At 38.3% G+C, this 12,701-nt stretch overlaps 1 protein-coding gene across 4 annotated transcripts in view; it reads left to right on the top strand.

Annotated features, from left to right (window-relative positions):
- wasf1 (WASP family member 1) overlaps nt 1–12,701 on the top strand; it is a 114,755-nt gene that overhangs the window by 61,071 nt on the left and 40,983 nt on the right. For all 4 annotated transcript variants that reach the window (XM_061900610.1, XM_061900609.1, XM_061900611.1 and 1 more), the window contains one exon: nt 669–803. In XM_061900610.1, the coding sequence (XP_061756594.1) occupies nt 669–803 (135 nt within the window). The remainder of the gene's footprint in view (nt 1–668; nt 804–12,701) is intronic.

The raw sequence follows: 12,701 nt of genomic DNA on the forward strand, positions 1-12,701 counted from the left end.
ACAATAGTCATAATGGACGTATCCTCGCTCATCCAAGAGTTAGTTGGCGGCCGAGAGTGGAGTCTGCTCTCTTGGTTGCTTTGTTGGGTCTGCCCCTGTCTCTGGCCATGCTCCCTCCACCCCAGCAGACGATGGCGTGGACCGCAGAGGCCACTACAGTGGATATGTTTCTTTTAGTTTTTATTCATATCTGTATGTAGAAGTGGGTGGTTGTATCCGCTGCTTTAATGTCTTTCATTTTCTTTGATGTTTGATGTTTCCCTCTTACACACATGTGAGAGGGATGTGTACTATGGTTATGAGTTGTTGTTGTATTTTTTCCCTTGGCCTCAGTCTGGACCCCCTCTCCAGGGCCCAGGCTTAGACCGATTTTTTTATTTTATTTTATTTTATTTTAATCTTCTATTTTTTTCCCCCATTACCCCCCACTTGTTTACCTGTATCCCACCTTTTTTGTAAGGGGCGCTGGAAGCCGGCGGACCCGTCAGCGATCCTGTTCTGTCTCCCTGTAACGTTTGTCTGATCTTGAATGGGATTGTGCTGAACATTTAAATTTTCCTGTAGGAACTCTTCTGAAGGAATTAATAAAGTACTATCTATCTAATATATCTAATCTAATCTAATCACGATGATTTAAACGCAATGCCTGTATGTGTTTGTGTGTTCAGGTAAATATGCAGAAGATTTGTTCGGGGAGCTTTTTAATGAGGCGCACACCTTTTCCTTCCGGGTCAACTCCCTGCAGGAGCGCGTGGACCGCCTCTCCATCAGCGTCACACAGCTGGACCCCAAAGAAGAAGAATGTGAGCATCGTGCATTTGCTTTTTTTTGTGGGTGTTTATGAATGCTATCAGTGGAAGTGAGAGCTTTTTACACCTTTGCCAGGAGAAACTGGATCTATGGTGCCACTTGAATACTAATAAGAAGAAATGCTATAACAGGCATAACATTTATGTTCAAATCAGGGTGTTTACGCGAGGTGAGTTTTTTTCCGAAGGTCGTTGAAAAACAAAAGCAGAGAATCACAGCAGGCTAATATCAAGCCGCAAGTCACCGTATTGATTTTCCATGAAGCAGCTGTTTGTTTACGACTTGGCTCGATTCTACTCCAACTGCTTCTTTGTCACCGACACGGAGCCAAGTAAAATCCCCACAGAGGTGTCCTAATGGCTTTTCTTTGCATGCAGTTTTTTTATGTACATATAAATGCATTTCAAATGAAAACAAATGGTTACTTTATAGAAAAGGGTGGTGGTGGAGGGTGTCTATAAGCGTAAGAAGGGATATAAGGATTGATGTGCAGTTCAAGCCTCTGCAGCAAAAAAAAGCAGTCAAGTGTGAAAGTGTTGTCCTGCAGAGTTATCTGGGCCTGGTTGGAAAGGCCACCTCAGCGGGTTTTAAGATTTCTCACCCATGTTCACTTAAGTAAGAATCATTTTCTCACCCGCTTCTCTTTCCTTGCCTTACTAAACCTGCCATCGCTACAACCTCCGCACATTGAGGGGAAGTTGAAGTCGAGCCTGCGACTGTTAGAAACATATCCTGCAATGCCAGGATTGGGTTGGTCTTCCCGCCTTGTTGAGTTGAAAACAACTAGGAGCTTCCTGAAACCGGGAAATTTCTGCCTTCATCATGTGTTGCTGGTCGACCACCGTCACAGAATTTGTCGGCTTTTGAAGTGGTATAAGAATCGAAACGAAAGTGTGATGATTATTCTTCTAAGCAGTGGTGTAGCGCCAAATTTTAGGCCCCCCATACCACCTTAAACCCAACATTGCCGCTCCATACACACGGACACCTGATATGTTTACATGCACTATTTACATGCACTAAAAATATAATTGCATGGATTTGGTTGAAACCATCTTTTTAAAACACATTTCAAAAATGTAATTAGAGCTTTGAATTTTTAAATATGGGATTAACATAGCTAGAACATATCTAGATAAACCCCCTAAACCCTAGCTGTCAAAGTCAAGGCCCACGGGCCGGATCTGGATGAATTATTTATGGATGATATTTGATTATTATTAGAACCGGCCCGCAGGCCACAGCCGCCTGCTGCTGTTTTGCACGCACCATTACTCAGTCAGTAATGGTGCTAGGAATTTTAAGAATGGGGTCCCAGGGACCCCATGAAGTCACTAAAAATGGGGTCCCACAGGAAATATTTGGGGTCCCACTTTTTCGTAAGCGTGTTGAAAACAAATGATAAACATATACATTATCCTGTTATAGACAGGATAATGTATACATTAATTGATTTAAAAAAAATACAAAACAATTTTTTATGCATATGTAAATGTATTCATTTATAAAACGTTCATTCACTTTCTTCTTTCCTTCATGGATCTAAACTTTACCGCTGCCGGTATTTTTTTCTATATTTTTATTGTAATGTTTTCAGAATGTGTTTGTTCTATTTTTGGCCAAAGTAAGACAAAGAAAACAATCTGAAGTTGTCTTTATTTTTTAGTTTTAATGCCATGATTTTAATAGTCCGGCCCACGTGTGCACAGATTTTCTTCCATGCGGCTCCATCCATCCATCTATTTCCTACCGCTTATTCCCTTTCGGGGTTCGCGGGGGGCGCTGGCGCCTATCTCAGCTACAATCGGGCGGAAGGCGGGGTACACCCTGGACAAGCTCCTGAGTTAAAATGAGTTTGACACCCCTGCCCAAAACAAATAGGTTTTGTTTACAAAACAAAAAACAAATTAGGAATAGGTACATTTCACAAAGACTGCCAACAAATGTAATATGAAGCAGACATAATATGATTTTGAAGAATCACTTAAATATGATTATAATTCTGTCAAGTTTCCATTTATTTCAGAGTGTAGAGATTATCTGATACACACAGGTTTGTCATTGGAAAATTCGAATTATAATAATACATAATTATTATGGTTTTATTATAATTATTGTATCTTCTGGGTGTTTAGCTCCTCACGTCTTTAAAACTTAGTGACGTAAATCAAAAAGTTTGTATAGTGAAAACAATTTCTCCATAAGGAACAATGTAAATTAAATGTGTTTCAGCCTCGACAAGCGGACAGCTGCTCACTGAAGTGGGCACTGTTTGACCAACATGTATACTTAATGTGTATTATATTCATGCATGACAGCATTTTGTTGTGAGCTGTGAAGTGTGTCCGTTGAAATCATGGTGGGGTTTTTTTTTAAATTTTTTTTTTACAAATGATGACAGATATGAACGAGAGCATGTTTTGTCTATGTGTGATGATAAATGGGAGGTGTTGTTGTAATGTATAAGTATGTGTCAATTAGACGGCATTTTATGACTGTTCTTAATTGGATTACATGCTATAGTATACTTGAATTGTAATAATTGTATTGAATGTTATTGTATATTTTAAATTTAGGTAACCAGGGACTACAGATGGAAATTAGCTGTTAAAATATAATCTGGTGCAGAACATATCTGTCTTTGAGCTTAACGTCTCTGTGCATTGCCCCTTTCAATACAGACTAAACTAAACTAAAATCCATATTTTAATGGTTTGTACATTTTGAACACAGTATAAAGTTATATACAATACTGTATATCAACCAAACATAACAAGCCAAAACAACTATAACGACAAGCTGCTGTCCTCTGTATGCAACTCGTGCACACACACACACGCAGACGCCTATATAGTGCCCTCACAAACGATCAGAAACCACAAAAATCCTTAACTTTAACAGCCATACTGCTGCACTAATAGACATTTAACCCTTGTGTAATGTTCATATTGTTGTTATTCAGCCAGCCTTGCATTTTGTGGCTTTTAATGCCTCACAATCAACCCCTTTTATGTTAAAATAGTGAACGGATGTTTACCTTCTTCCAATAAACATCTGTTCAGTGTTTTAACATAAAAGTGTTTGATTGTGAGGCATTAAAAGCCACAAAATGTAAGGAGTCCATAAGACCCACAAACGCTGGCTGAGTAACAACAATATGAATGTTGCACGGAAAATTTCTCTGCCAGTTTCTGCAACCCACAGGCATTCTTCTTTTGTGTTTCTGCACCTGTAGTTCCCAAGGTTGCAACATTGTCAACACTGTCTGCTTTCATTTTCTCGCACATTTGTTTGTGTGTGTGTGTGTGTGTGTGTGTGTGTGTGTGTGTGTGTGTGTGTGTGTGTGTGTGTGTGTGTGTGTGTGGTACACAGAACATCAATTTTCACATGTCCAGTGGACCCGGACATCTTATATGTACCGTATTTCCCGCACTATAAGGCGCACCTAAAATTTTCTCAAAAGCTGACAGTGCGCCTTATAATCTGGTGCGCCTTATATATGGACCAATATTGAGCCACAACAGGTCTCACAACTACGGTAATCAGCTGTCGATTTCATTTTCCACCGTAGGAGAAGAAGCGCGCGGTGCATGCTGGGATATATGAATGCGCCAGGCCGTGCCGTTTCATTTCCATTTGTGTGTTTATGTAAAGACCCCAAATTGGCTCCTTTTAGAGACATGATTTCAGGAAAGCAGGAATTGTCACTGAACTGCTAAACAACAGCAGCGACACTGACTGAGCAATAACAATATATCAATAACTCAACGTTGCTCAAACATTAATGTAACACAACACACAAAACAAACATGTAAAGCTCACTTTATTAAGTTATTCCTCATCCACTAATCCCTCGAATTTTTCTTCTTCAGTGTCCGAATTAAACATGCCACAAAATGGCTCGCAACTACGGTAAAAAGCCGTCTACCTTATTTTCCCTCATAGAAGAAGAAGCGCGCAGTGCTTGCTGGGATATATGACTGCGGGAGGCGTGCTGTTCTGTGTTTAAGACCCCAAAATGGCACCTTTTTAGAGACACGCTTACGACGCAGAGTTTAAACTCAAGGCAATCAGTCACACAGTAGAAGATGGGAATAGAGCAGCAGCGAAATAATTTAACATTAACAGCAGCGACACTGACTCGTTTAATGACGACTTCGACGAGACGGACCCGGGCATGTTGGATGCCGTATTCGCCCAACTGTTTGATTTGAACACTGAAGAAGAAGAATTTGAAGGATTCGTGGATGAGGAATAACTTAATAAAGTAAGCTTTACATGTTTATTTTGTGTGTTGTGTTGTGTGACATTATCGTTTAGCAACGTTGAGTTATTGATATATTATTGCTTTGCACTATTTCGAGTTTTACTATATTGTGATTGCACTAACGTTTGATTTACTGTACCAGTATCAGACTGTTTTTTACGTGTTTATTGAATCTGGGAAAATAATAAAACAGCTGTTTGTTCATTTTGGGAGTGAACGGAGTTGTCAGAACGCTGGTTTGTAATCTATTAATAAAGTTTGACTGACCTATCTGACTGTTTTGTTGACATTCTCTTTAGCGTAGCTCCATATAACGGATGCATAATGTAACCCCAGCCTCTACTGTCGCATCTATTCTATGCGCCTTATAATGCGGTGCGCCTTATATATGAACAACGTTTTAAAATGGGCAATTCATTGAAGGTGCGCCTTATAATCCGGTGTGCCTTATAGTGCGGAAAATACGGTAATAGAAATGTGTAAGGGGGTATGGTGTGTGGCCATTAAATATGTATTCTGTTATGTTTTTCACAGAAAATGAGCCAAAGTCAGTGAGTCTCAGTTTGAAAAACTAATTAATTTTGTCATTTTCTTTTTAATAAAAAATGAAAACGGGTCCCACAGACCCGAACACCACACAAGGGTTAAAAAAGTAAAATACACGTACATTAACTGACGAAAAAAAAGTAGACAGACAGAGGGAAAGAAAGGACAGATTGGGGGACGAGGTTATGTTTGTGTAGGTGTGCTTTGGAAGAGGTGTTGCTGAACGAGAGGTAGCTCTTCCCCTTCGCCATGATACAAGTCTGCAATGGCATATTTTTCCAGAAAAGTCCGGTCTAATCGCAATTAAAACTTGCTGTCGATTCTTCAATACTTGTGAGCGCCATAATGTGCTTCTTGCGGCCAAAACTACAAACCTTGTTTCCATATGAGTTGGGAAATTGTGTTAGATGTAAATAAAATCGTAATACAATGATTTGCAAATCCTTTTCAACCCATATTCAATTGAATGCACTACAAAGACAACATATTTGATGTTCAAACTCATAAACTTTATTTTTTTTTGCAAATAATCATTAACTTAGAATTTCATGGCTGCAACACGTCCCAAAGTAGTTGGGAAAGGGCATGTTCACACTGTGTTACATCACCTTTTCTTTTAACAACACTCAATAAATGTTTGAGAACTGAGGAAACTATTTGTTGAAGCTTTGAAAGTGGAATTCTTTCCCATTCTTGTTTTATGTAGAGCTTCAGTCGTTCAACAGTCCGGGGTCTCCGCTGTCGTATTTTACTCTTCATAATGCGCCACACATTTTCGATGGGAGACAGGTCTGGACTGCAGGCAGGCCAGGAAAGTACCAACACTCTTTTACTACGAAACCACGCTGTTGTAACACGTGGCTTGGCATTGTCTTGCTGAAACAAGCAGGGGCGTCCATGATAACGTTGCTTGGATGACAACATATGTTGCTCCAAAACCTGTATGGACCATTCAGCATTAATGGTGCCTTCACAAATGTGTAAGTTACCCATGCCTTGGGCACTAATACACCCCCATACCATCACAGAGGCTGGCTTTTGAACTTCGCGCCTATAACAATCCAGATAGTTATTTTCCTCTTTGTTCCGGAGGACACCACGTCCACAGTTTCCAAATATAATTTGAAATGTGAACTCGTCAGACAATAGAACACTTTTCCACTTTGCATCAGTCCATCTTAGATGAGCTCGGGCCCAGCAAAGCCAGCGGCGTTCCTTGGTGTTGTTGATAAATGGGTTTTGCTTTGCATAGCAGAGTTTAAACTTGCACTTATGGATGTAGCAACCAACTGTAGTTACTGAGAGTGGTTAGATGAAGTGTTCCTGAGCCCATGTGGGGATATTCTTTACACACTGATGTCTGTTTTTGATGCAGTACCGCCTGAGGGATCAACGGTCCATAATATCATCGCTTACGTGCAGTGATTTCTCCAGATTCTCTGAACCTTTTGATGATATTGCGGACCGTAGATGATAAAATCCCTAAATTCCTTGCAATAGCTCGTTGGGAAATGTTGTTCTAAAACTGTTCGACAATTTGCTTACAAATTGGTGACCCTCGCCTCATCCTTGTTTGTGAATTACTTAGCATTTCATGGAAGCTGTTTTTATACCCAATCATGGCACCCACATGTTCCTAATTAGCCTGCACACCTGTGGGATGTTCCAAATTAGTGTTTGATGAGCATTTTTCAACTTTATCAGTATTTATTGCCACCTTTTCCAACTTCTTTGTCACGTGTTGCTGGAATCAAATTCTAAAGTTAATGATTATTTGCAAAAAAAAAATGTTCATCAGTTTGAACATGAAATATGTTGTCTTTGTAGCATATTCAACTGAATATGGGTTGAAAATGATTTGCAAATCATTGTATTCCGTTTATATTTACATCTAACACAATTTCCCAACTTATATGGAAACGGGGTTTGTAAAATGCGTTACAAACACAGAGAAGTAACGAGTAGTGTACGACTCCCCAAAAATGCTGCTCTGTGCTTTGTGCCTCCAGGCAGGACTCAAAATGAATAACCGAATGAAGTACTCGTACACAGAGACATAGTTTGCACACAGAGGCATACTTAGTGCCATCTAAAAGTTTGCAAATGGAAGGGTTTGTAAATCAAGGTTCCACTGTATGATGTCATTTTCTTAGATCTTTCATACACTACACTTACACACCTAAAAAAACTAAATCCTTCAGCATGTTTACTTGTGCAAAGTTAGACAGCCAGTTAACATTTAAACGGCTTCCAATAACCACACAAGGTTGGTCTTTTCTTGTATTTTAGTGAAGTTATTTACAAACATGTAAACATGGTAGACTATAGGCTACTAGGAGCTACACAGCAGCTAAGTACACAAGCTAGACATACGTAACCAGTGTCTTTAATTAAACAATATTGCATTTTAAATAATTTGTCAATATAAGCAAGTTTCAAATAATTATAGTTGCATGTTGCGATACAAAAGTCTTCAAAGCAAAAGCGTATTAGAACGCAAACGTCCGCATCGTTGAACTTACTGCGTGATGCGTTCAATTTAATTAATTTTTGTGACCACAAGGTGTCGCCAAAAACAAAATTAACACTCCTGTGTCAAAAGAATGTCATAAGGTTACTGTTTTTCAAACCTTTTATTGTTCTCTGAGCCTTTTCTAACATTCCACACTATAAAACAATAAATGTATGTGTGATTCGTGCTGATATAGTATTGGATTATTATCAGTATCGGCCAATACTCAAACCTCCAATATCTGTATCATATCAGAAGTGAAAAAGTTGTATCAGGACACCCCTGATTTTAAAACGATGTCTGTCAACACAAAAACACATTCACTGGCTGTCATCCAATTAGAAACTTGAAAAAGCAACCAAAGTTGGCATTGCAAAGCCTGTGTTTGTTAATATAGTGATATGATGGATATAATTAGCTTTAAAATCAGCAAACCCTTACATAGCACCCAGACAAAGATGTTTTTTTATTAGCCTGCAAGTTACATTTGTGTTTTGCGTGATCTTGGTGTGAGAGAGGCTTAAGGCCCTGTCGTAACATCCCTCCATCTATTTTCTACCGCTTGTCCCTTTTAGGGTCACTGGGGGGACTGAAGTAAATCTCAGCTGCATAGTATGTGTTAATAGTCTAAGAAGAACAGTGCACTGTATATTTAAACACAAACCCATTGCGTAGAGTGGATGCTTTTACCTCGCAAATGACTTTTCATGTTGATAGTCTGTGGTCTGCATGAAGAGAGGACTGGAGGAGAGGGAGGGTGAACAACGGAGCGGATGGACCATAAATCAGTACTGTAGGAGTAAGATAGGAAGTTGGGGGTTGGGTAGGATGAAGTGTGTTTATTATATCTTTCTGAGAACCAGCATCCTCTGCAGTGGACTTTTTTTGTTTTGCATGGCTATAGAAATGTGTAACTCTGACAAAATGTACCATACATATATATATATATAGTATACATGCATATATATGTACATAGTATATACAATATATATGCATATATTTATACACTGTATATGTATATACAGCATATGTATATATAGTATATATGTATGTATACTATATATATATATATATATATATATATATATATATATATATATATATATATATATATATATAAGTGACGAGACGGCACAGTTTTATATATACATAAAACTGCGTGATGCAGTTTTATGTATATATATATACTATATATACATATCCCGGGATATGTATATATAGTATATATGTATGTATACTATATATATATATATATATATATATATATATATATATATATATATATATATATATATATGTATATATATATATATAGTATACATACATATACACTATATATACATATGCTGTATATATGTATGTATACTATATATATATATATAGTATACATATATATACACTAAATATACATATGCTTTACATACATATACAGTCTATAAATATATACTGTATATGTATACTATATATATATATATATATATATATATATATATATATATATATATATATATGTATCTATAGTCTTCTTTCTCCAAACCGGACGAGTTGAGTTTATACCAAAATGGATACATGGATGATACAGCAGAGGATTGGGAGAATGTCATGTGGTCAGATGAAACCAAAATAGAACTTTTTGATATAAACTCAACTCGTCGTGTTTGGAGGAAGAAGAATACTGAGTTGCATCCCAAGAACACCATATCTACTGTGAAGCATGGGGGTGGAAACATCATGCTTTGGGGCTGTTTTTCTGCTAAGGGGACAGGACGATTGATCCGTGTTAAGGAACAAATGAATGGGGCCATGTATCGTGAGATTTTGAGCCAAAACCTTCTTCCATATGTGAGAGCTTTGAATGGTTGAACAAATACCAAATACTTATTTTCCACCATTATTTACAAATAAATTATTTACAATTCCTACACTGTGAATTCCTGGATTTTTTTTTCACATTCTGTCTCTCACAGTGGAAGTGTACCTATGATGAAAATTACATACCTCTGTCATCATTTGGCTGACTAAATACTTTTTTGCACCACTGTGTGTGTGTATATATATATATATATATATATATATATATATATATATATATATATATATATATATATATATATACACACACACACAGTTGTGGTCTAAAGTTTACATTCACTTGTAAAGAACATAATATCATGGCTGTCTTGAGTTTCCAAAAATTTCTACAACTCTTATTTTTATGATTAGAGCACATACATGTTGGTCACAAAAAAAACATTCATGAAGTTTGGTTCTTTTATGAATTTATTATGAGTCTACTGAAAATGTGATCAAATGTGCTCGGTCAAAAATATACACACAGTAATGTTAATATTTGGCAAGTTTCACTGCAATAAGGCGCTTTTGGTAGCAAACTTGTGGTTGAATTGTTGACCACTCCTCTTGACAAAATGGGTGCAGGTTAGCTAAATTGGTTGGTTTTCTGACATGGACTTGTTTCTTCAGCATTGTCCACACTTTTAAGTCAGGACTTTGGGAAGGCCATTCTTAAACCTTAATTCTAGCGTGATTTAGCCATTCCTTTACCACTTGTGGCGTGTGTTTGGGGTCATTGTTCTGTTGTAACACCCAACTGCGCCCAAGACCCAACCTCCGGGCTGATGATTTTAGGTTGTTCTGAAGAATTTGGAAAGTTCTGTGGTCAGATGAAACAAAAATTGAGCTGTTTGGCAATAATACCCAGCAATATGTTTGGAGGAGAAAAGGTGAGGCCTTTAATCCCAGGAACACCATGCTTACTGTCAAGCATGGTGGTAGTATTACACTCTGGGCCTGTTTTGTTGCCAAAGAAACTGGTGCTTTACGGAGAGTAAATGGGACAATGAAAAAGGAGGATTACCTCCAAATTCTTCAGAACAACCTAAAATCATCAGCTTGGAGGTTGGGTTCATGGGCGCAGTTGGGTGTTCCAACAGGACAATGACCCTAAACACATGTCAAAAGTGGTAAAGGAATGGCTAAATCAGGCTAGAATGAAGGTTTTAGAATGGCCTTCCCAAAATCCTGATGTAAACGTGTGGACAATGCTGAAGAAACACGTCTATGTCAGAAAACCAACAAACTTAGCTGAACTGCACTAATTTTGTCAAGAGGAGTGGTCAAAAATTCAACCAGAAGCTTGCCTGAAGCTTTTGGATGGCTACCCAATGTGCCTTATTGAAGTGAAACTTGCCAAGGGACATGTAAGCAAATATTAACATTGCTGTATGTATACTTTTGTTCAGCACATTTGGTCACATTTTCGATAGACCCATAATAAATTCATAAAATAATCAAACTTCATGAATGTTTTTTTGTGCTCCAATCACTTTATCACCAAAAAATAAGGGTTGTAGAAATTATTATTATTAATTATTACTATGTTCTTTACAAGTGTATGTAAACTTTTGACCATGAGTGTATGTCAGGGAAATGATAGCACTGGCATGTTTTGACTTTTTACTGTTTTTGTGAAGCAGTTCAAGATTAAAAGAGTTGGCTAACATTTGATAGGGAATACATGGTCGTATTTCGGCTTTGAATCATAATCATTTATTATGTTCTCTCACTGGAGTCACCTCCAAAGGTAGACAAGATTGTGCAGGGAGACACGGGAGTGAATTATGGTTGGTCAGTGCAGAGTAAAAGGACACTGAACATGGCGGATGACATGAGAGATGTTCAATTGAAGGTCCGGGCGATATCCACCATGATGTATGCGGGGCCATCTGTAGCTTTTAATCACACAAATGCATGCTTCTGCAATCTGATGGAGAGTCCTACCTGGCATCTACCCTCACTTTGCCCTTTAAGGCCAACACCGTCTGTTTTTGTTGTCCTCTTTCATCTCACTGATTGATCCCTGCCCTTCTTCTATCGTGCACGGATGCTATTTGTGTGCCGTCAGCCTCTCTTTCCCCTATCACTTTAGCCCGCCAAAGTAATGGCCCATATCCCTGCACGATTTAATGGCACCGTTGTATCGCTGCACCGGCTGCAGGCTATTACAGGAGGCCACAAAGCCACCACAAGGTGGGTTTGCTTTCATGCAGTCTTTGGTCGGCTTTGCTATTCCTTCAGTGCGCTGATCTATCTGCTACTTTGTCGCTTGAATTGATATTTTCATCTGTTGTTTTCTTTTGTGTTTCTCTTCCACCGCCATGACTCAAATTCCATCTGATACTAAGGCTACAAGATTCCCTGTGTGGACATCAGGGCTTTATGGGTAATGCTCTCTCTTCGATATTAAATAGACAAAACGCTTTTGGTGGTTTAAAGCAAAAGGCAGCTCAGATGAAATATAGGACATTATTTACTTTGCAGTCATGGCCGGCTCTACGCAGGGGCATGAGAGGGCAGAGCCCCCTTAAATAAAGGTCTTGCCCCCTCAAATAAAAATTTGAGAAAGCAAATTTTAATAAACTCACAAAACTACTACATTACAAGTTGACAAAATTATCTGCACTAGCGGAAAATCCGCCGAAAAAGGGACACGCACGATATAGTGTCGGCTTCCCTCTCATCCCTCCCTCCGCTGTGCGTGTATTCAAC

This window comes from Nerophis ophidion, linkage group LG05 (assembly GCF_033978795.1).
Source record: "Nerophis ophidion isolate RoL-2023_Sa linkage group LG05, RoL_Noph_v1.0, whole genome shotgun sequence".
NCBI lineage: Eukaryota > Metazoa > Chordata > Actinopteri > Syngnathiformes > Syngnathidae > Nerophis > Nerophis ophidion.